Here is a 25,307-nt window from a genome sequence, read left to right as displayed (position 1 = left end):
ACAATACCTACACCAGGAAGATATTATTCTACAAATAGGGCCCCAGCGTGACATTTATGAGAAAACCGAAGTCCTCCTGTGCAAAACTGATTGGTGCTCAGTCAAATGGGCTCCAGGGTGTTGTAAAGGCACCTTCTCCACTGGGCAGATGACACATAGGTTGAAGGGCTGCCTCTGCCTTGAAACTTGGGGAAATGCTCCATTCCTGTCTTAGCAGCACACATCCATGACCAGAAAAAAGTAGGACTTTGAAGATGAAACATCTCCCCCAATTTCCTTCCATCTTGGCCATCTACTGCTTCTGCATGCTACAGATTCCTTCCTCAGGTAAGGTTTCCACTTGTCTTGAGCTCTAAGGAAGACTGAAATAGACCTTAATCCTTTAGGACAGTTTAGAAGGGAGTTATATTTTATTTTCTCTCCTGCCTCCATTTTCACCCTCTCTATGTCTGGCTTCCTATTTGTTGCTAATGTTTAAGAGAGAGTGGACAGAGGTAGATGCTGCAGTCTTTTGCTACAGGAGGTAACATGCTCCAGAGGACTGTCTTTGAAGAGCTTTTGCCACAGGGCTCTCCAAGAATTGTCCCTGAAACTGTGAGGGATGTGGGTTGTGGTGACTCCCAACATCTTAGCCACTTGTGTTTCCAGAATTGTGAAGAAAGGCAAATAAGGAAGGTAAAACTGAGTTTACAGTCCCAAACACTGAGGATTGTGGGACAGTTGGAGAGGGATGGGTAAGAGCACACACAGGAAAGGGGAGTCTTTTCGTACTTAGCCTTTGGACTCCTGGAAGGCAGGATAGCAGTGAAGCAGAAGCCCCAAGTCTTTCAGGACTGCTGCGCTCTCCAAGGTGCTGACCTTACAAGGCCTTGCCTTCACTAACTTTCCAGAACTGATGTGTTTGTAGGTAATCAGGGTTGGGGTATAGGTTCCACCGTGAGAATCCATTATCCACATCCAGTTAACACCATATGATGCAGGGAAAGATTTGGAAATGAAGCAGCTATGATTGGAAACACTGATATTTCAAAGTTGTAGTTGCTTCCATAGAATTTGAATTTAGGGGAGTTAAAAATTTTTGAAGATATATTCAAACAGAAATATATTTCAAACCATATGTTTGTTACATCAATTCCTGTAATGTAACTGCAATCTCTAGGCATTTTTTTTTGTGGGACTTTCGCCGGCCACCGGGGAACGAACCCTCTCTGCAGAGGCTGTGGGCAGCCTCGCAGCCCAGCACTCAACTGCTGTGCCACCAGGGGAGGCCCAATCTCTAGGCATTTTAAGGAACCATGAGGGTCATGTAGTTTAACATGGGGAACAGAGATTGCCTCTATGAGTTTCTTATTTGATTACTTTCACTCACACCCAATTCACTACCAGTCTAAGGAAATCAATAGCTCCACTAGGATCTTGTTTAAATCATACTTCTTGAAATATCTTTATATTTTATCTGTCTATATATTTATATTCACCTTCTTTTTCTTAATTAATTTAATGTTTCCTGAGGTTAAGGTGCTTATGGTATTTGTTATCATATTGTTAACACAGAACCTCTTAATAAATACTTACAGAATTTATTTGAATTACTTTGAATTTTTGAAATTGCTCCAATCTTTAAAAACCTTTTACCTTAAGGTGAAGTTTGATAACATGTAACTTCTAAATGTTAGCCCTCGTTCTGTTCTTTGGGGATATACAGACTAGACTGAAGACAGTCCTAAAAATATTAAAGCAGTTACCATACACATCTTAATTTTCCAATTTGCCAAGGAAAACTATGCTCAGCTTCTTAAACACTTTCTTCAACACAGTCTGTCATTTCAAGTAGAACTACCACCTTTCAAAGACTGGATACTGTTATTTAAATATAACACAAAATTTTCCAAGCTTTTTCTTGACTCATGCAGAGACTATAGATAACAAAATATTACTCAATAATTAGAAATACACATATAGTACTTTTGATCTGGATATATCATGTTCCATGTTTTAAAAAAATCTAAGTACAGGGTCTCATTTTTCCCATTTAACTTCATCTTACTAGTTTTGACTTATCCAATTGATACATTCAATTGTAGGATTAGCTATTCCTCTAAGTGTTATATCATATACAAATGAAATGAAGACTTCATTTGGATAAGATTAAGGTTGACTTGCACAGGATCCAGTTGCCTGCTGTTAGCAACCTACCCAGAATCTAGCCCCCAAGAGTCTGATGAAGTAGAGAGTCATCTATCCATATTTCTTAAAAGTTCCATGTCTGATTCTGATGCACTTACTTTGTTGATACTATTTTCTAATGTTCTAACCTCATAAATTCCATGAAAATACAAATTAAGTTCCCTAGGCATTTCCCCCCTCTTTTCTGAGTTGCTAATTCTTATTCTACTGCTAGCTCCTGGTGAATAAAAATCAATATTGTTTTAAAATAATTTTGCTATATAGCTCACTTTTGCTAAGTGGTAGGTAGAAGTGTGAGTTTTCTTTTTTAAAATCCTTTTGATAATATAGTATTAATAGACTCTCGGTATGTTTTTCATGGCAAAGATTTTAAAGTTAATGTCGTTTCTCCTCATTGACATTTTTATGATTTCTCACAATAGGATTTCCTAGACCTTTAGCTGATCCTCCAGATGATTTGGATACTGTACAGCTTGAGGTATGCTGTTGTGCAGTAAAGAGCGATATTTATTTAGTCTTGGCCTTCAAAATAACATGTGGATAAAGTTTACTTACATTATTTTAAGAGCAGATTCTTGGCTGCAATAGTAACTCACTGCTGCCATTTCATGGCCTCATTTAAGACATTTTGAGAGTTGTACTGAAATTCACTGCCACTGTGTAAGAAGATAATACAAGGTTCATAAATGGGAGAATTAAAATTTTTATATGTGTTGTAACAAAATTCTATTGACTAAGGAATTTACAGTTATCTTTGATTCATTTTCCTCTCACTTTTTAGCCGCTGGCATATTGGGCAACTCTTTCTAGACAACCTAAGGTAAAAACATTAATGTACATATAGTATTAATTTTTAATTAATCTTTCCATTAGAACAGTTCCCATGTTTATGCCATAATTGACATCTGTAATAGGCCCATTTTTCACTATCCACAGAAGAATTCTGTGTGTGTGTGTGTGTGTGTGTGTAAATGTGCAGCAAGAACATCATTTTAGGAGATAATAAGTGAATTTCTCAAGAATAAATTGCCATAAAATATTAGTAATGCATGTATATTCTTATAATTATCAGTATCCTATTTACATATATAACCACATTAATTGTGTATTTTATGACATACATTATGGATTTTATACTATGTTTCATCAATTTTTAATAACCACTTCCAGCAATTTTATGAATACAGACATGAAAACATGTACTATCATTGTGTAGGATGCCTTCTTCAGAGCATATTCTAGAGTAGGATATATTATCTGTACAGCTTTTCCAGGGCTCTCATCTCTGCAAATAAGGGCAAGTTGGTACTCTAACAAAGCTTTGGGTATTAAAATCTGGTCCCTCTGCAAAAACAGTGAAGATTCATATGAAAAGATTTTGGGAAAAAGAATGTGGTCAATTTGAGTCAATCCTAAAAAGTGAATATACACAACAGCAAATAAAAATTTTTCCACCACTTAGTCAGATAGTTACCTTGGAATTGATTAGGGCATTGCTTCTATGAATCATACAGTATATTTTCCCCCTAGAGAGTGAAAGATAAAATTAGATTAAGTTTCAAATTAATGATGCATTGCTGGTAACCTTTTTATGTAAGATCCTGGATTTCATTTTTGCCAATTTATTTCATAATATTCAGATACATTGACAAGGTCCCTCATATAACGTGTGCTGAAAACCTCATCATTGCTCGCCCCAGTAAAAGTCCATGTAATATACCCTCATAATTCCCTTTATAGGATAATCAAGACATATACAAAAGGGTGAGTACCCCCTAGCCACTAACAGTGCATGCAGCTTCCATATCTGCAGCAGGCGACGTTTATTACTAAAATCATTGTTGTTATTTTTTTCCTATTTAGTTTTTATTTCACTACTCCAGAACTCAGGAGCCAACACATGCTGTTAAAACTGGGGTCAGTATTTTATCATAAAACCATCTTTCTGTAAATCACTCTACTCCATTTTTTTTTTAAAGATTTATTTATACAAGCACTGTGTACAGTCAGAAGCATGGGAAGGTGAGAGAATTCACCAGAGGCAGAGCCAGAGCCAGAGCCAGAGCAGGGAATAGAACAGGCAGACGGACGAAATACACTGCTGAGGGGAGCAGCGGGCGGCAGGAGAGGTCTGTGTGCCATCTGGGACCCTGAACGGGCGCTGCAGAGGTTGCCGGCAGCTTCGCAGCCCAGCGCTTAACCGCTGCGCCACCGGGGAGGCCCTACTCCATATATCTTTTGTCCCTTCCTAATGAATGTGCCCAGACTAGGAAAGCAGGGGCTTCCAGACACTGTGTAATAGCTTCCCTGGTCCTTTCTCCCCGGGATTTTCTCTGCAGGGATTTTCTCTCCCTCTCTGGGGTGGCGGTGGGAGGAGGGTGGCAGATCTGAAGAGTTAGGGAATAAATTACAAAAAAGGAAAAATAATAACTTTTCATTATATGCTTAAACAGATGTACAAGAAAAACCTGGTAAAGACCTAGCTTTTACATTCCTCCATATTACCTTCTGTTTTTCAAAATTGAAGAATGCTTTGAGAAGTGTCAAATGCAATATCCCCAACAGTGATCCATGGATGTGGCTCTTCTGTAAGCATTATCATATATGTGAAATGGGAATAATAAGTATCCCTTCTAACTTTCTTATTGCAACCTTGAGTTATTCTCAGGAGCAGGTAGTACAAGTGAATTTCTGTGGGGTATGGTTTGAGGATATTGGGACATCATGGAATATAATTTTTAATTCAGGTGTCCAGCCATAGCAATTTTACCATTAGGAGTTTCTTATTTATATCATCATGGTTTTCCAAGTTTTTAGGAAGATCCTTATAAAAACAATACACAGAAAAGTATCTCCCTCATAGGTAAATACTCATCAGTAGTATATATTTAGCATTGGGGATCAGGTAAGGATGGGGATATGACCAAGAGGGGCCATGAACACTGCAAAGGGAGAATAGACAATGGATGGAGAAACATAAACCCCTCTGACAGGTACACAAAGTTATATTTATGCCGAGCCAAAATGCCCAGACAGGAGTCACAAAGACCAGATAAGTCACAGGTATGTATGCCTGAGGGTGTGCAGGCAGTTAAGACAGAGTTGCAGGAAAATTCCTCAGAGAGTGGATTATGGAAGCACCCTCCACCTCATCACTTATGTTAGGAGTGAGCACCGGGGAGCAAGAAAGGGTCTGTGCAGATCTGCCTCTTTTGTGACAGTGTGATCCACAGGATCAGTACAGAATGCTGGGGGTTAACTCAGATAAATCTGATTTACCCTAAGGGAATATTTTTAAGTGATGTGTTGGAATTGAAACCTGCTATCAAGGCAAGTGGTTTTTTATTGAAAACATAAAATTTCAAGCTGAGGCTCTGAAATCGATTTTACTCTGTAAATTAAACCCATTTGTAAGGGAAGTAGGAAAGAATGCACATTGCTCTGGGCTGGGTCCCAGTGCCAGGTCTGACCCTCTCTGCACCTCTTTGTTGCAGTTTCCTCCTGTGCACCCTTTAATGCGCCTGGCTGCAAAGCTTGCCAACCGAAGGATGAAAAGATTTCTGCATCATGTATGTGTTTTTTCCTTCCACCATATTTTTATGCTACTAACTGCTCTTGTAACCATGGCAAATGCGTTCCATTGCTTTGGGACTCATTTCATCCTCTCATGAATCTTAAGTCCCCACCTTGGGAGGGAGCTCTGACCTTTTGACCTTGAACAAAACTCAGCTTCTGCAAGCTCATTTGTGCCACTGTGACACCTCCTCACCCCAAGGTGGCTGCAGAGTCCAGGGTTTTGTCTTCATCCATATGTTTTATTTTAGTTTCTGTGTTGTGTTTTCACTTTTCTTGCCCCTTTCTCATCCTCTTGATATGAACATTCCCTTGGTGATATACTTTGCTTCCCATTGCCTTTCAATTCAATTCTCAGAGTTGTATTTCTTCTAAAAAACTTATTTAGGTTTAGAAATCACCATTTTTAATGACAGTTGCGCTTCTTCAAAGTATTAATCAAGGTTTTATTGCATGGTAGCAATAAAAGAAAAAAGAAAGAAAATTTATTTTGACACTGAACTCAAGTAGGCTGACCAACTCATCCCAATCTGCCCCAGACTTCCCTAGTTTAGCTCTGAAAATCTAAAAACACCCAGGAAACCACTGCGTTCCTGAAAAATTGTTTGGTCATCCTAAGCACAATGAACAGTTCCTCTGTGCTGTGGCTGACAGCATCCTCAATTGTTAATGTCAGATCTGTTCAGCAAAAACAAGCTGAAATGGCTGATCCTTGAAAGTCTGCCTAAACCAAGAGGTTGATTTCAAGTCTAAGTTGTTGGAAATGCAAACAAATTTAAATTGCCCTGGGCACAAATGGTGACTCAATCAAGAAAATATATTTGACTTTCTGAACAGGAAATTGTGATTTACTACATATTTCACTGTTCTCTTGAACTGCTTTTTTGCACCTGACTTTGGCTGCCTTAGAATGGAAGAAGGAACACAGCAGAACAGCTGCAGACTTTGGGGATGTGGTTCCTGTTAAATTAAACTGTACCTTATTCCCTTGCAGGATTCAGGGACTGCTCCAGTGTATTTTTCCAAGAAGGTATGTTAAATCTCATAGATGAAAAACACAAATCCCAAAGAAAGGCCCATGAGAGAAAGACAGGGGAGAACTTGGAACTGGGTCATCCTGCAGCCCCTCTTACCATTTTAGGAAGAAATCATTCTTGCAACATCACCCTGACAATCTTCTCTCAGGATGTGCATTAATTTTGGGAGTGCCTAGGCTTGTCCTGAGGCAGAAAGGAATCACAGGACAATGCCAGTGGCTATTAAATTTCATCCAGCCTCACAAAATAAGTTACTTGGGAACATCTTCTCCTGAGGGTTTGCTTTCTTTGGCTCAGAGGCTCATGTGCTAGTTGTACAAACTTGGGGAGAGTACTGCAAGAAGAACCACCCCATACACCTGTGCTTTATAGATACCTATAAACCTTGTTAAAATTCACATGGTTGGTCTCCAACTCCAGAGAGTCAGATGGGGCCTAAGAATTTGCATTTTTAGCAAATATCTGGGTTTGGTTAATGCTTTTCAGCCCAAGACTACACTATTTATTTATTTATTTATTTAAAGATTTATTTATGCATACAAAAACTGGGATACAGACCAGATGTATGGAGGGTGAGAGAATTCACCAGGGACAGAGTGGGGAACAGTAGGCAAGTCAGGAGATGTCTGCTGAGCCATGTGGGTAGCTCCCTGCCTGGGGATCAAACTCGTGCTTCAGTGGCTGTGGATTGCTTCATAGGTTGCATCTTAACCCCTGCGCCACCAGGGATGCCCCACTTTTTTAAAAGACTTATTTATTTATGCATACAAGAGCTGGGGTACAGGCCAGAGGTAGGGGGGGTGAGAGGATTCACCAAAGACAGAGTGGGGAACAGAACAGGCAGATTGACCGAAGTACACTGCTGAGGGGAGCAGTGGGCGAGTCAGGAGAGGTCTGCTGCACCATGTGGGTAGTTCCCTGGCCGGGGATCAAACTCATGCTGCAGAGGCTGCAGACAGCTTCATAGGTTGCATCTTAACCCCTTGCGCCACCAGGGAGGCCCCCGCCAAGACTACACTTTGAAAACTGCTGCCATGGATATCTTTGAAAGACTTTTGGCGTAATGGTTTGTGTTTTTATGTTGCAGGATCATGCTGCCACCCTGGGACTGCCATGTTTCCTTTTCAGGGTATAATACATTTCCTCTTCTTTGTTTTTAACTCTGAGTCCCACCTGCCACCCCATCTAAGAAATTCACAGAATGAGCACAGCAAGGGTCCCATAGCAAAACAATAAATAATAGTGGGGCTCCTCTCACCCTTTACTTAGGGAGTGATTCTCAAATCTCTTGCCGGACACAGACTGAAAGCTCTGGGGCTCTGGGTGCACAGGGGCAGGAGACAGGGCATCTGCTAATAGATATACATAGGGACCAATCACATTTGGAGTTTGTGTTCCTGAGAATACACTGGCAAGAGGGGTCTAGACACCATTCTCTCCTTCTTTACTGGTGGGGGGAGGGAAGCATATGGAACTTTTTGCAAAGGTCACAGAGTCAGAGAACCTTTGTTAAGTTTATGATCCTCCACTCACTGGCTGTGCTTCACCCCTGTGATCCTCAGTGTTTATATCAGAAAAGACTGGGAATCAGATGAGACTGTTCTTCAAACTGTATTCTGAGGAGAACTTGGCAAAGATCAAATAAGATTAGAAAACACCATACTGAACATTTCTGAAGGCTTATAGTGCATACCATTGTGTTCTACAGGGAACAACTTATTTAGTGGCTTAATCAAACTTACATTTTCTAACTTACATGACCAGTGAAACTCTTAACACTGCAGTATCTTTTTAATCTCATGACCTATACATGGTTGTTTTCTGGAAAGTGCTTTGAGAAACAGTGGGTTTCTATGATGTCTTTAGGGTAGGAAGTCCTATGATGAATGAGTTGAGAACTGTCCTGCCACATAAACAGAAGCTAAGGGCTGGGGTGGAGTCGGGGGCAGTGTCAGGACTGTGGGAAGAGAAGGATCCTGGGTCACTGCCTCAAGTCCCTGCAAACTAGCACCAGGCTAGGGTTTACGAGGTCACCCCAAGGAGTCAGCTGATCCCCAGTAGGAAGAACAAGACCACAGGACTCATGAGTAAAAGGATATGAAACAACATCCTTTCAGTATCTGTAAGATGCTTTATTTTTTTTCAGCCAAGGAATGGAAGAAACATGGAAGAGAACATCCAGTAGGAGTACCAAGGTCAGCCTCATTGCCGCTCTCCTCCCCCACGCAAGTATAAGTGTCAGACTGGGGAATGGAGAGAGGCAACCAGAGGGGTGACAGTTCAAAGAAAGGGGATCTTGTGGACCTCCTTAGGACTCTGCTTCCCACTTCCGGCTCTTGACTCCACGAAACCCCCATGGCAGCCTGGCAGAAGCAGGCTGTCCTGAGCAAACAGTGCTCCCCCCTCTTCCATGCCAGCCCTTCTCAGGTGTTTGTCCCCAACCATAGCTGTGAAGGATGAAAGAGGCACACAGCCCAGTGGTCCCCCCTGAGGCCTCTTACTTGGCCTCTCTGATGAGGAAAACCTACTGACATGCTTGGGAGTGGAGGGTGCTTGGGATTGGAAACACTTTTGGGTCCACCAGATCAGGCTAGTCCCTCCATTCAGTGATGCTCTGAGACCCAGAGTTTATAGCTGAGGAAACCCCTTGGCCTTCGGCAGGCATATGGAAGTGGAAGTCCATGAACAGGGGCACAGCTCTGGGCCTCCTCTGTCTCTCATAATGTGAGGCGGTCCCAGTATGGGTTGCAGCCTTCCTCCTGGAGCCTGGCCCCGGCCTGCTGGTATCCACAGGGTCCCACCAGCCAGGGTGCCTGAGATAGCTGCCCAGGTGCCCAGGTGCCCAGGTGCCCAGGTGCAGGGACACCAGCTGAAGCAAAGAGAAGATGTTCCCTGAAGCCACAGCGCTCACACAGGCCTGGTGCCTGGCTAGATATGACAAAAACAAGGACTGATTATGGGCATTTTACATGTCAAATTTTAGGCATAATTTAAAAATATGTTATGTAATAACATGCCCGTGAGTCTTTTCTTGATTCTGAGTATGTTTTGATCTGAGCTGTACATTTTTTTTTTCAGACTTCAGTGGTACAGGGAAGCTGGATCAGATGAGGCAATCAAGCAATTACTTTAAACAAATGTCAAATTTTTTCTGTGAATAAGTGAAGATAAATGTCTTGTTCCATAGTCTCTAGGATCTTCGGTTGTATCAAAAATAAAGTAACTTTGACACAACATTTTCACTTCTTATTGGAAAGTCTTGGGAGAGGGATTGGGCATGTAATAGGACATAGGACAAAGTAATAGGACATATATTTTAAAACATACTATTTTGGTATCACTTGAGCATGCTCTGACTGTTTTGTAATTATTGAGAGCACGGGCTTGGGATCAGACAGTTGACTTAAAATTCTCACTCCTCCATTTTCAGTGGGTTGCTGCCATCCTTGCACCCCCATCTCCTCCATGGTAAATGGAGGTTGTTAATAATAGTACCTTTGCATAGTGTTTGTGGCTACTGAGATAGATAGTCCATAGCTTACTTAGCCTGGTGGTACATAGTGAGCAGAAGGGTTGACTCTAATTACACTTCAAAAATGATTTTCATTACACAAATAGTCCCAGAATGACTTGCAAGCTGCTTCTATATGACAGGAGCTTGAGGTTACAGTATTAACCCCTAACTCCAGACTCCACAAGATATAGTGAGGCCCAAGCCTTTACCTTTTCAGTCTCCTCCTTTGTAACGTTTGCCTTCCAGACCTCCCAAGAACATCCAAAGGAGTAAACTCTGTTGGAAAGGATATGGACCCTAATGGTATTTGTGATGAGCCTAAACTACATGGAACTTTCCTTATTTAGATTTTTTAAAGTTTCTCTTTGCCTTTGGGTGCTTGCACCTATTGTTAAGATCCAGCTGCTTCAAATTCTGGGTTAGCACAAGTAATTGGTTCTATAGGCTTTGCTACTGGGTGGAGGTAAGGCAAGTGTTTTGTGTATCACAGGATGCAAATAATAGCCCGTTCAGAAGACACAGGTGATCCCTTCTAGCTCTGTCTGGTTCCTACTTACCTTGTGGGAGCCACAGGTTGGAGCTGACAATCATCACCTGCATCTCTGCCCTATCTGCCACAAACTCTGCACCCCCTTCTCCTGGGTTTTGAAGTCCCTAATGTGACCTGTGCCTTTGAGTTAACAATGGCAGAGCGGCACATACAGCAGCTGTCTCTCCCTCTCACAGGTTGTACTGCCCGGTATAGCTCTGACCTCAGTTTAATTAGCTTTTCTTACCCCTCTCTACCATAACATTGCTCTTGATAATACAATAATCATCCATTCATCATTCAGGTGGTGGTTGTGTAATTTGGTTGTAAATATGTAAAGGAAGCAAGACCATCTTCACTCTGCCACCACCGTGCCAGAACTTAAACCTCATCAAATTCAGAAGTCCTCCTTTTAAAATGTAGTTGAGTGTAGGGAAAATGAAAATGCTCAAGCTTTTGTGCCGTTGGCCTTGGTGGCTATCACCTGCAGCCTTGAATGCAGGAGGTGATTGGGATTCATGGGCTAGGGGTATGCATGCCTGGTGGGGACACCTGGAGTATGGTGTGGGCACATGTAAGTGGGCACCCCTGAACTGAGAGTGGGCATAAAAGGGCAGCATCACAGAGGACAGTGAGCTGGATAAAGCAGAAAGGCTATAAGAGGGAGACCACAAGACGATGCCAGAGTGTAGGATAAGGTAAAAGTTATCAGGCTTTTCTGCCCTTCCGCCATCAGGATAGATGAGGAAGCCCTGTGATCCTGGGTGCATGCCTGATGGCGGGCACCTGAAGTGGGTCCACCTGAGCTAAGAGACTGATTTATAAGGGTGGTGCAGCAGAATGCGGTGTGGTGGTGGTGCGGTGTTAAGGGTGGAGGAGTGGAGTGTACGGAGGCGTGCGGCAACTACAAACCACAGCGAAGAGCATGTGGCTGCTAGAACCGTTCATAAACCTGCTCGGAATGGGTTGGTTGCTTTACACAAAGAGAGCTCCAAGACTGTAAAGTTTCGCTGGGCATCCCATTCCTAAGTACCCCCCCCACACACACATCCTCCTGCCTGCTCTGTGCCTGGTTACTGTACCACAAGTGACATAGAAAGATACTGAAAAATCCTGAAGCCACTGAGGGCTCTGGACTCTACCCTTCTGCCCGAATCCCTAGAGAACCTGCTCTGTGCCTTCCCTCCAATATATTGAGACCTTTTACTTCTCGGATTTGTGTAAGTGGCAGGAAGGCCACTGAGCAGGTTTTCTGATCCAGCAGACCGAACCGGGTAAAGGAGAGAGTTCTGGAGCCCTCAGTGACTTTTGCAGGTTTTTATTGGGATTTACCAGGTACACAGCAGGCAGGGGTGCTGGGGGCTGGGAGGCCTGCTAGCCTTCAGCAGTCTTCACTCTTTCTAGGCTCTCCAACATTCTCTTGCATTCTCTCTGCTTCTCTCGTGGTTCTGCTTCTGCTTCTCTGCTTCTGCTGGAGTCTCTGTGATGCTGCCCTTAAAAGCCCAGTCTTAGCCCAGGTGAATCCCACCTACATATGCCCACACCCTATTCCAGGTACCCACCATTAGGCATGCATTCAGGACCACAGGGTTCCCTCATCTATCCTAATAGCAGGAGGACAGAAAAGCCTGATACTATTACCTTACTTACCCTACAATTTGTTTCTTAGTTTTTGCACTTAGAAGATTTTTAATAAGTCTCAGGCCTATTTTCTCAAATAGAATACTTAAAGATTCTTCAGAATTTAGTGTAAAATGCTGCAGATGCAGGTCTTCAGAAATTATATCGAGATTTTGAGATAGCCAAGGATGGCTATTTCCAACCAAAATGAGTCAAAATCTTTTTTGCCACATCAGTGATGATAAATTGCATCCTAATGGAGGATCACCAGCTTTGGCAGAGGCTGACCACAGATCTCTCTGGCAGATGGTGGTTAAAGAGAATGAGGGGTGGGGGGAGCTTCCCTCATGGCTCAAGAGGTTAAGTCTCAGCACTATGAAGCTATCCACAGCCACTGCAGCACAAATTGGATCCCCAGGCAGGGAGCTACCCACATGGCACAGCAGACCTCTCCTGTCTCGCCCGCTGTTCTCCTCAGCAGTGTATATCAGTCTATCAGACTGTTCTGCTTACCACTCTGTCTCTGGTGAATCCTCTCACCCCAACCCCCGCCCCACACCTCTGGCCTACACCCCAGCTCTTGTATGCATAAAGAAAGAAATCTTAAAAAAAAAAAAAAAAGAAAAAGAGGATGAGAGGTGGACAAAGAACCGCTGCTCCCAAGAAATACAGGTTATTTGAGCTAAAAGCTCTTTCTTTACCATGCCAGTCTCTGCTGATGGAGAGATGGAAACAGACTGCAATTTCAGACATCACCTCATTCCTTTTCCCCACAGCAGTGTCCAGCAACACCGACAGTGTCAATAAATCCAAGGAGGAAACCAGACTATAATTTACAGCTTCTACACTGTGAGAACTGGTCCTCTCTTCATGTAGTGTTATTTTTAGCCATGTTTCCTATGAAAAGGAGTCTTATAAGGCCACTCCACCCAGGTGTCCCTTCTAATAAGTTTGACTTCAAGCCCCAATGTCAGTTACTAGATGGAAAATTCCAACTTCTTGGTGCTGGTGGTCAGTTTATGGGGAGAGCCCACATTTCAGTCCATTGCACAGTGCCACTGAAGTCCTCCATAAGATGAGAGGCCCGTGTCTAGCCAGGACAGAATAGTGAAAGGGACTCTTAGAAACTTGGAGTGGGCAGGGGCCTGGTGATCATCCATCCCTGCCCTCTCAGGCTGCAGAGGAAAGCCAGGTGACTTGCCCAAGGTCACATAGCTGCTGGCAGCATGTCCAGGATGGAGCCCAGTCATTTCAGTAAAAACTCAAAATGCTTCCTTTATTCTGATGTTATTTTCCTGTATGAGTTTTCTAGGGCTTCTGTACCTCATTTGCCAACATTTGGCAACATAAAACTTATTCTCTCACAGTTCTGAAGGCCAAAAGTCTAAAATCACAGTATCATCAGGGCCATGTTCTCTCTGCAGAGTTCAGGGGAGAATCCTTCCTTGCCTCTTCCAGCCTCTGATGACTCCAGGTATCCCACCTGAATTGTGGCTCATTGCCCTTGTCTCTGCCTCCTTCTTCCTTCACTGCTGTGTCTTCTATCTTTCTCTCATAAAAATACTTATCATTGGTGAGGCAGACCTCTCCTGTCTCACCCGCTGCTCCCCTCAGCAGTGTATTTCAGTCAGTCTGCCTGTTCTGTTCCCCACTCTGTCTCTGGTGAATCCTCTCACCCCCTACACCTCTGGCCTGTACCCCAGTTCTTGTATGCATAAATAAATAAATCCTTAAAAAAAACTTATCATTGGATTTAAGGGACATTCTAATCGAAGATGAATATAGATGATATCTCTTTACTTACTTATCTCTGCAAAGACCCTTTTCCTAAATAAGGTCACATTCAAAGGTCCCAAGGTTTAGGAAATGGGTATATCTTGGGGGTGGGGGAGGATGGGGAGGAATATTCAAACCATATCCTCAGGTTCTTTTTTTGGCACTGTTTGCTGGAGCTCTGAGTTCTTTTGCTGACTCCTGTTCCAAGTGCTTCCCTGTCAGCCTGCACATCCTGGGCCAGTTATTTTACTCTCCCTTCTCAAATAGGTCTGTACAAATATCATTTATATAATCTTGTATGCTGGTATGAGTCTCACTTGTACGAACATTTAAGCATTTGTTAGTGAAAATGAATAAATCACTTGCAAAAATTTAGAAGTCTTAAAATCAGATGAGTGAAAGAAGCAAGAAACTTTTTATAGCAAGACAACATTTAGATAAGTCGAACACCATGGTGAGAACAAATACCAAATTTAGGAAAGCAGTGACTCCTGAGAGGACGAAGACTGACACAAAGCAGCAAGGCTTCAGGGGGGCTTCACTGGTATTCTTGGCAATTGGCATCAGTGCATTTTTTTCTTAAGGTGATAGCAGGCACATTGGGTATTGTGTTAAAAATTGTATGAAAAGCATATGTATAAATTGCTAAATTTTTAAATAAATTGTTTAAAAAATAATAACTTGTAAGTGAAGAAAATAATTTATAAATGAATTTACATGGAAGAATGGAAAAGGGAGTTGTTTGTATATAGGAGACTTAAGGGGAGAAATGGTTCTTGAATTGGTCCTTGAAGGATCTGTAGAGTTTCTATTGATAGTAATAGAAGAGAGCATGCCTGGACCTCCCCAGTGGCGTAGTGGGTTGAGCACAATGCTGTGAAGCTGTCCATAGCCTCTGCAGAGTGGGTTCAATTCCTGGCCAGTCAAGGAGATTCCCACATGGTGTGGCAGACCTCTCCTGTCTTGCCTGCTGCTCCTCTCAGCAGTGTATTTCGGTCGTTTGCCTGTTCTGCTCCCCGCTCTGTCTCTGGTGAATCCTCTCAACCTCCCGCGCCTCTGGCCTGTACCCCAGCTCTTGTATAAAAATAAATGAAGAAGAAGAAGAAAGAAGAAGAAAGAAGAAGAAAGAAGAAGAAAGAAGAAGAAAGAAGAAGAAGGAAGAAGAAGAAGAAGAAGAAGAAGAAGAAGAAGAAGAAGAAGAAGAAGAAGAAGAAGAAGAAGAAGAAGAAGAAGAAGAAGAAGACAGCATGCCTGACAGAGAAAATAAGCAAAGGTTGGAAAGTTGGAAATACAGAGCATGTTCAAGGGACAAGTAGTTTGACCCGACCATGGGGAGGAGTGTATATATTGTAGGGTGACTTCTTCCTGCCTTTTCCACCACAGGTCTTCTACACTTTACTCCACATATCCATGTACAACCAGCCCTGTTAGGCTAGTTAATATTTGGATGAGGCTAGAACTCAAGGCAACTTGGAACAGGCTATGAATCACAAGGAGATAGGACAAGTGTGGCTGAGTATGTCAGCAGTGCACATGGCCTGGCAACCGGACTGCCTGAATTCACATTCCAAATTTGCCTCTTACTGCTTGTGTCTTCTCGGTACATTCCACCATGCTGTACCTCAGTTTCCTCACCTTTAATGTGAACACAACACAAGCTACCATTTAGTTCTCAGTACTAAATGAGATAATTTTTGTGATGAGTTTAGGACAGTGCCTGATATAGGTATTCTATCTCATAAGTACCCCACTGGTGTGTTATTTATCTTTATTATCGTCCTTACAGCATTTAAAAAAGATATTCTACCACAGGGGCAGTCTGTAGTGTATTGCTGGGGTAGTCACCCTGACTGAGTCAGCTAAGAAATTTCTCCATCTCCAGCATCAAATTAATAATAAACTTTTGTGTATTCTATTCTCTTTTCTGTATTTTTTTGATAATAGTGGATAAGTGCTGGGTTAAAGGCCCAGCTCTAACAGTGACTACTACTTGTGGATAACATCCTCTCATAATCTTGACTTACTTAACTTCTCTGAACCTTAGTTTACTTACTCATTTCATCAGAAGGAAAGATTTTTATGGACCAGGACATTTCTTTTACAGAGCTCAGTCATGTGAGCATACCTGGTTGGAAAAGAGGCCAGGAAATATATCCCACATGTGGGACCTGGAAGAAGAGGCAGTTTTGGTGAGCAGATTGTCAGTGACTACTACAGGAAAATTATTATCCCCATGCATGAGAAAAATTATAGTTAGGGAAATTAAATTAAGTATTTAATTTCTGCCATCAATAAATGGCAGAGTTAGAATTTATACCCAAGTTCAACAGCTGTTTACCATCACAAGGTGTCTTATAGAAATATGGAGTTAGCACTTGGCTCAGTACAGGAACAGGATAGGAGGAGAGTGCAGGGTTGAGTTGTACATGAAGCACCTGCCATTTGAGTCCTTGACTCAATAGGTATAAATGATGAATCCAGTGCATGCACAGAGTGAAACAAAGAGTTTGCCAGGTTTGAGTCTGATTTGGGAGTGAGGAAAGATCAATAGATGATCTGCAGGGTTGAAGTTAAAAAGAGACCCTCTCCCACCTTTGTTTGGGATTTCATATTCTTTTACAATTCAACATGCTTAGAATCTGGCTTCCTTAGTTTTAATAAAGGTTTATATCAATACCTAAAAGAAACAAAGAAACAAATATGCCTGGCCCAAACCAACCCATTTGGAGAGTTGGAAAAATTCCACTTCTGGACAATTTTCTTTTTTACTCAATTCTCTGATTTCTTTGCTGATGCCTGGTATTTCAGTTTAATATTAAAACCATCAATTTGCCTCAAGAGATTAAGTCACAATCAATAGAAACCCTGAAAGAGAAGGCGGTAGGACTTATTTTATTTATAGAGTTAGTCTTTGTCTTCCAGACATTGGTGAAATGAATCTTAGAAAATTACTGTAATAAAATAGAGCCAGAAGTGAGTTTCAGTGCAGAGAAGCTACCAGGACACTAGGGTGCTGAGCAGTGGACTTGAGACCATGTAGCTGCAGACTCAGAATAGAAGTGGCCAAGGGAAGAATTCATCCGCATCCCCCAGGGAAAATTCACCATGACCTCAAGCAGGTGAAGAAGAGTCAAGACCATCTGTGAGAGTGAAAGCCACAGGAAAGTAATTTTATGCTTGACTGGCATTTGAGCAATGGACGGAATTATAAAATGTACCTTTTAATCAGAGGATGGTGTTTCTCCTACTCAGCTAGAGCAAAGAGACCTTTCAGTAATGAGACATGTATCACTTAAGATAAATGATCCACAATACTGTGTTTTGAAGAATCAATATGTTTTTCTCTCTAATTTATAATCCCAGGGTGGGTGTCTAAGGCCAAATGAATAGCTCTATTCTCTTTGAGCCATTCAGAGGCATAGAACCCTGAAAATCACTATCCCCTGCATAGGCAAAGCTGGGTTGGCACCAGTCTTTGTTCCAGCTTGGTAGGTTGCATACACAATGTTTTAAGTCCTGGATCTAGAAAGGGCAAACATCACTCCTTCTCCCTGCCCTCTACAATCTTGGTGAGAAATCTGCAATAGAACCACTCTCAGGCAAAGTATCACCTACCAGTGTGGCCAAGTGTCATTACAAACCTGCTGCCTTAGATTTAGAAGAGGAAAAGGGGTGTTGGTGAGAAACTTGCTGACTAGCAAAGACCTCAACATTGAGGTAGGGAAGGAATTCTTCTAGGCACTGCCCTCAAAGCCAGTCCTTTGGGAGGCACTTCCCATGCAAAGGGAATTGTGCTGAAAAAGTGGGAGTTGAAGCCAAAGAGCCAAGTTCTCCTCATCAGGAAGTTATCAGAGTCCAGCTGACCAAGGACTGGAAAAAAAAAAAAAATCACAGCCTTTGTGCCTAAGGATGATTGTTTAAATTTTATTGAGGAAAATTATGAAGTTCTGATTGCTGGATTTGGCTACAAAGGTCATGCTATTGGTGACATTCCTGGAGTCTGATTTAAGGTCATCAAAGTAGCCAGTGTCTCTCTTTTGGCCCCATATGATGGCAAAAAGGAAAAGATCAAGATCATAAATTTAGATGGTGAAAACATGGTAGCAAACATTTTCACATCCCAGAAAAAAAGTAAAATTAAATTAAAAAAAAGAATTTGACAGAGATTACATACTGCTTAGTTGTAGAACCCAAACTTAGTTTAAATCATCTCAATAATAATGCTTAGTAAGCCTCAGGCATAATAACACAGTGGTATGTGTATTGTGTTAAAGCCAGACATATCTATGGTATGTCAAGAGCTTATTTCTGCCATTTATTTAGCTTGTTTACATTTTTGTAAGCTGAGGATAAAAGGGTGTCTGTCAGGAATAAATGAAGTCATGCAGACAAGGTAGTGATTCTGTGCTTAACATATGGTAGTCTTCAATAAATGTTAACTATCATTAGTAGTCATATAAAAATAATGGGAATCAATTGGGCCGCTTTTTCATTTAAATCCTTTTGTTATAGTGCAGGGTGTGGGACACCCTAGACCCCCAAACTGTCTGCTATAAATACGCTCTGCCATCCACCACATACAGGACAAAACACACTCTAATGCATAAGACCTTTAATGGAAAGGAACAGTAACACAATTATTGTGCAAAAAAGACAAGAAAAAGAATAAAGTTTTCAAGTCAAGCACCCAAAGTTACCCATCCCCTCATGGGTAAATGCCTAGTCAAATTAGGATTAACATTTATCAAAATCAAGATAAAAGCTGCCATTGTTAACCTCCCCAAGGGTCTCTCACCCACATCTGCTTCAAGTGTTTCCCTCCATGCCTCCAAGTCCCTGGTACAAGTCCAAGGCTGAGAAGCAAGCACAACTTTTTCAAACATCTCTCTGCTCCATGTGCCTCCTCCGCGTCCCCCTCCTCTCCCCTTCCTTCTTGCTTCCTTCTCAGGCTCCTCTGCAGCTTCTCCTTCCTGCTCAGCTCCACCCTTCCTTGGGTGGGGCAGGAAATCTGCAATCCCCCCTTTCCTTGGGGACCACCCTGTTACGGTTTCAAAAAAGAATAGAAGATCAGAATGGAATAAGACATTTTCACACAGTTGGGGCAGGTGGTGAGTGTTGAAATGGGCCTGTGGATTGGATTATAACATGGGAACCATGATGACTTACTCATTGGGTGCTATGTGGTAGATCCCTAGAATATTTTGGTTACATACAAAATGGAATGTTGTGATAAAAACACAATGGAATGTTTCATGCTAAGTCAAATATGTGACAAGGTAGGAATCTGAGTATGAGAAAAAGAGTAGTTTCTACTGCTGTGAAAGTTTCCTGTGCATTTGAAGTAATAGAAAGTAAATTACTTTCCAAATGGCTCTCCAGAAAAACAAATGATGCTAAAATTCATTATGGAGTACAAGCCCTGAGCAGATCCAGTCCATCCAGTGTGGTGGAGCTAAGTGTCTTTGTAAGAGTCCACATGTTATTAAGAGACACTCTGGGAAGATTCTACTAGTAGACACTATATCTTGAGTGTTGGCGATGACCCACATTGTGGTAGCAATAGGAGTTTTTAAATTCCAAATTTCTACATCATTCCACCAACCGAAAAACAACCCTTTTAGAAAATATAAATTCAGTCAAGTTAGGGAACACAAAATCAATACACAAAGCTCACTTGTGTTTCTATACCCTGACAACGACCCATCAGAAAGTTTTAATAGGAAAATCCCATTTACAACTGCATCAAAAAGAACAAAATATCTGGGAAAACGTTTTGAGTCAAACATTTTGAGAAGCAAGAGGATAATTTCTAGGGTCAGAATAAGCCTTGCAGGAATAAGGGAGATTCTGAAAATAAGGGCAGCAATTTCCAAAAAGGACAAACAGGACATTCCTGGACAAGGGCGATAAAGAAAAAAGGACTCTGAGATAAAAGCTGGGAGGCAAGACGTAATTCTGGACACAGAGACATTAAGACAGAGTGAGAGAGACCACTGAGAATCAAACAATCACAAAGAGACTGATGCAGCTTTAGCATTATTAGGAAAAGAAGGAATATATGCCCTGAGCATATATTACTCCTGACTCCATTACAGCTTCCTTACCCCTCACTGGCTTGTTTCCAGAGGCCTGGGAGTCCCACTTTGTTTCTGTTTCTTTTCTCCTTAATGAACTTCTCATTATATCTAATTCTCTAAACAAATTTGCCTCTTTTCATTTGCTTGTCTGAGAGTCAGGGAAGTTTCTGCTGAAGCTTCATCAGACACCAGCCTGTGGTAGTCCAGTGGCTGGGACTCAGTACTGCCCCTGCAGCCAGGGATCAACTCCTGGCTGAGAAACTAGACCTGAAAACCTAAAAACCTGAAATTACAGCAACAGGTCAATGAAGGAGAAGAACCAGTATAATGAAAAGCTGTAAAATACTCTTAAAAGAAATTGAAAACACAAATAAATGGAAAGATATTCTGTGCTCATGACTGGAATAATCTGCTGCATTGACAACACCACACTGACAAACAGGAGTCGTGAAGCAGGCTACACAATACAGGATGCTGTTCAACGAGCAAGATCCTGCCTTTTTTTTTTAATTTTTTTTAATAGAGGCATGTTTTTATTTATTTTTATTTGTTTGTTTTTTGTTTATACATGCACTGAGTACAGTCAGAAGCATGGGAGGGTGAGAGAATTCACCAGAGCCAGAGCGGGGAGCAGAACAGGCAGAAGGACCGAAGCACACTGCTGAGGGGAGCAGCGGGCGGCAGGAGAGGTCTGCGCGCCATGTGGGACCCTCCTCTGGTGGCCGGGGAGCAGCCGGGGATCGAACCGGCACCGCAGAGGCCACAGGCAGCTTCACAACCCAGCGTTCAACCGCTGCGCCACCGGGGAGGCCCTTTTTTTTTTTTTTAAGATATATTTATTTATTCATACAAGCACTGGGTACAGTCAGAAGTGTGGGAGGGCGAGAGGATTCACCAGAGCCAGAGCGGAGAGCAGAACAGGCAGAACGACAAAGTACACTGCTGAGAGGAGCAGCGGGCGCAGGAGAGGTCTGCGCGCCATGTGGAACCCTCACCCGGTGACAGGGGATCGAACCAGCGCTGCAGAGGCTGCGGGCAGCTTCGCAACCCAGTGCTCAACCACTGCGCCACCAGGGAGGCCCCTAGATCCTGCCTTTTTTATTGATAGACTAATCATACAGCATCAGTTACACGGGGTAGAATTAAAAAATGGGGGAAACTGGAAATGTGCTTATGTCATCTAGGGCTTTAGAGGGACAAGCAAATAATTCTTATCTGCTTAGTGACCAAGTGTTATAATGGGAAACCTTACCCCAGACCCCTGGCCAAGGTTCCAATCTTATCAACAAGGCATTCCACTGATCAGCTTCTAGGGTCCCTTGTTATATATGTCAATAGTCTCCCAGGAGTTCCTGGTCATACCTCATGATACATATCCTTCCCAGGGTGATCAAACTTTCTGCTCTTGATTGATTTGAAAGGCACCTTGTAAGGCTGGGCTCCTATAATTGATTGGGCAGTTCTGACCTTGTTTAGGAATGCAGAACTGCAGGAAACAAAAATGGTGGCTGAACAGGCCGCTTAGGATCAGCAGACCCACAATAATTATTGAAAGGTACAGACTGCCCAAAGCAAATACAGATCAATGTATTCTAATGAAAATTCAGATGGCATTTTTCACAGAAACAGAACCATTCTGAAATGTACAAAGGACTGGGAAGAGCCAAAACAATCTTGAGAGTGAATCTGAAGGCATCTTGCTCTCTGACTTTGAACTGTTAATTGGACACAACATCTCAGTTAGAGCTTAATAGATAATTAAAGTCAGGATTGGAACCCAGGAAGCAGCCTGACAGATTTTATTCCAAAAAACCGAGTTTGAATTTAGTTTATATGCATAGGAAGAGTGAGTCATTGACATTAAGAATGTAATTATTCTGGATGGGAGAGTCTTCTATTCCAATTTGTCCTGACCTAATCATATGCTGATGCTGGAGGAAGGTGATGCCCATTTAACTTCTTCCTTTCTAAGAGTGTCCTGTGGGGATGGGAAGGCTGAGCACCCATTAATAAATCTTTATCTGCCTCCATGGTCAACAGTGGTGGTGAAAAGACTGGCTTCACCTTTAGGTGGCAGATGCCCTGGACAGTACAGAGTGGAGACTGTGGGAGATGGTTTTGCCCTCCTGACTGACTGCCAGACTTGGGGCTGGGAGGGAGGATGTCAGCCCCAGAAAATTTTACAATATGTTCCCCAGACTATATTATAAATGCACTGTAATAAAAGAGACAGATCAACAGGACAGAATGGAGAGCCCAGAAAATCCACACCAAGTGTCATCTATTTACCACAAAGGCATCAGGAGCAAAGAGCACAGAAGGATATGCTCTTTAGTCAGTAGAGAGAGAACATCAAGGGTCATGCTCAGGACTGAACCCGGACCTATGTTCCTTCAGGCCCAATAATGAACCCAAAAAAGGCCCCAGTTTTCTACATGCAGCCCTTCCTGCACTGGGTCCTCCCACTGGACCCCTCCGCAGTCAGTCACCCACAGGGAGATGTTCTCACCTTCCTCTCACCTTTGGCTCACCACCTCCTCTCCAGGCCCAAGGAGGTACCCAGATCAAAGTCCTGGGTCCAGAAGAGACCATGTTCCCTGCCAGCACCAACTCCACCGCAAGGCACCCAGGAGATGAGGAGCAGGCTGCTGGCAGGTGCGGGTGGGCAGGGACACTCCCCCAACAAGCTCTTTGTGGCCACGCCCACCTGACAGTCCTGCTGCAGCATGACAGTTTGTAAATTCAAACTCAAAGGGAAGCAAATATCCTGCCTCTTTTCCAAAAATAATGTCAATGAAAATTCCAGGAAGCCACCTGAACGGCAAAACGGATCTACCTGGATTTAAAAACTTGCTCAGGGTTATTTAGCAGTGACCACAGATGGCTCGACAAACCCAGCCGCTGCCCAGTATAATGACAGAATGGGTGTGTGAATTTGCTCTTTGCTCTGCGCTTTGCTGCCACCCCAGGTCCTTACCTGCCTGGGCACTATTATTTTCTCCACTGTGCCGCATGGCCCATCCTTGCCACTAGGTGGCATGCCGTTTCTCTGAGCTTAGTCCCACCCCCACCCTACCCCCAACCCTCAATTATTCCTCTGCCCTTCATTCACCATTGGCCCTCTAATTGCTAGATCACATTTTGTATATGCCGGAATTTACTTAACCATTCCCTGGGGTTTCATTTAGATTGTTTCCAATTATGTGTTACTATAAAGAAAGTGCTTGTGAATGTTTTCATATATCAAGATTTTATGTGTATTTCAAAACATTTCCTTAGGTCACTTCCCAAAAACAGAATGACTGCATTAAGCAGTATACATATTCTAAATTCACAGTTCTCTGCAGAAGGATGGTACAAATTTATTCTTTTCTCAGGAATGAATGAGTGTACATATTTCACCTCACCTCTGCCAGCATTTCACTCTATCCTTCAAGGGTTTTGATGCTATTGTGCCAGTAGGCACGGGACAGGGTCTCTATGGATTAAGGCAGATGAATAAAGGAGAGTCCTGGAGCTCTTAGTGGCTTTTTCAGGCTTTAATGCTCTTTCTACAGCAATTGTTGTGGGGCAAGCCCACAGGCTGGCGAGGCAGGGAGGCCTGGGGGCCAGGAGGCTGGCAGGGCCCCCAACCCCCAGAAAATCTTTACTCTTTCTCTTTGGTCTCTCTCTGGCATTCTCTTATGGTCTCTCCCTCTCATAGATGTTGCTTATCCTCTCATAGCCGCCCCTGACTCTGAGTGATGCCGCCCTTACAGCCTCAGCATCTAGGCTCAGGTGTGCATATTTACACACCCCCCACAGAGGCCAATGGCATAAAAGTTTGACCATTTACCCTACAGATGCAAACTTTGCACTAGAATCAAGTATACAAAAAAATTTTATTATGTGTAAGAAATATTTAACTACTTTAGATACTCAAAAAAACTGTGTACTTGTTATAGAGGACCCAAGGCAATGAGAGTCAAAACCACCGCAAATTATTCCTTGTCCTGGTTTCTGCGAATGAGAAAAATTCATTTACAGTTTGCTGCCAGATAAATGAAAACAACAACAACAAAGTTTAAGAGGTCTCTAATTCTGTGAGGAATTAGGTAAAATATTAGGATCCTTATAAATATTATTGAATCAAAGCTCCTCACCCTCAAGGAATCATTTGATTCCTTCCGTAACTGTGTTTGCACACATTAGCAATACCTGAGGATCTTTAAGAAAATCTCAGTCCCATGCCTCATCTTCAGGGACTTAATTGTCTCAGGAGCCCTGTAGTTTCTCAGGTGGCTCTAATAGATAGTCCAAGTAGGAATCCTAGTATACCCCATAGATGTGTGGGTCTGTAGTATTTCCTATGTCCGCTTGATTGCCACTAGGCAGCAAATTAGCTCAGGTCATACTCAGGAGCAAGATTGCTCTCTTACCTCAAAGTTGGAATGCTGTGTAGGCAGAAACCCGGAGCCCAGTGCCTGCATTTTACCCGTCAGTCTTGCTGACTTTTATTCAGCTCCTCCTGCATGACCACCACACGGTTATTCATGTTTGCAACTATCAATCACCTGCGGCTCTACAACTGAAACGCCCCCCACTTTTCTCTTCTTGTCTGTTCTGATCACTGTTCTATCTGCAGAACCTAGACTAGTGCCTGGTACATAGTAAACTCTCAAATGTCTGTTATGACCTAATAGTATTTTCCAACCCTGCAATGATAGTTCTAGGTGTTATAGTAACATTCCCATGTAACTGAATGCACGGAAATGCCTGTTTCTGCCTATATAAACCTAGATTGGGTGTGCAGCTGCACGAGATACACGTCACGCCCAGCACCTCCACTCAGCCCAACCCAGTTAGGCCGAAGACCTGCCCTAATAAGGCAGTGCCCGGAACGGGCTCGGCTCACTTTCGCTCCCCAGCAAGGACAAGCCCCACGCATGCGCACACCCCCCCTTCCAGGCGCACTTCCTCCTCGGCTCCACCCATCTCCCGGGGGCGGGGCGGGG

General features: G+C 42.8%; 1 protein-coding gene across 1 annotated transcript; it reads left to right on the top strand.

The window, feature by feature from the left end:
- Positions 1-254: 254 nt before the first annotated feature.
- Positions 255-24,884, top strand: NMS (neuromedin S; the record flags this gene model as incomplete). The annotated part of the gene is made up of 9 exons (XM_084234796.1): positions 255-327; positions 2,610-2,665; positions 2,969-3,007; positions 3,928-3,951; positions 4,051-4,104; positions 5,682-5,756; positions 6,755-6,790; positions 22,859-22,968; positions 24,815-24,884. The coding sequence occupies 9 exons, from the start codon at positions 255-257 to the stop codon at positions 24,882-24,884; spliced, it is 537 nt and encodes a 178-aa protein (XP_084090922.1).
- Positions 24,885-25,307: the final 423 nt, after the last annotated feature.

This window comes from Talpa europaea, assembly GCF_964194135.1.
Source record: "Talpa europaea genome assembly, chromosome: 6".
Taxonomy (NCBI): domain Eukaryota; kingdom Metazoa; phylum Chordata; class Mammalia; order Eulipotyphla; family Talpidae; genus Talpa; species Talpa europaea.
Note: the sequence above shows the minus strand (reverse complement) of the source record. Positions and strands in the feature narration are given on the sequence as shown.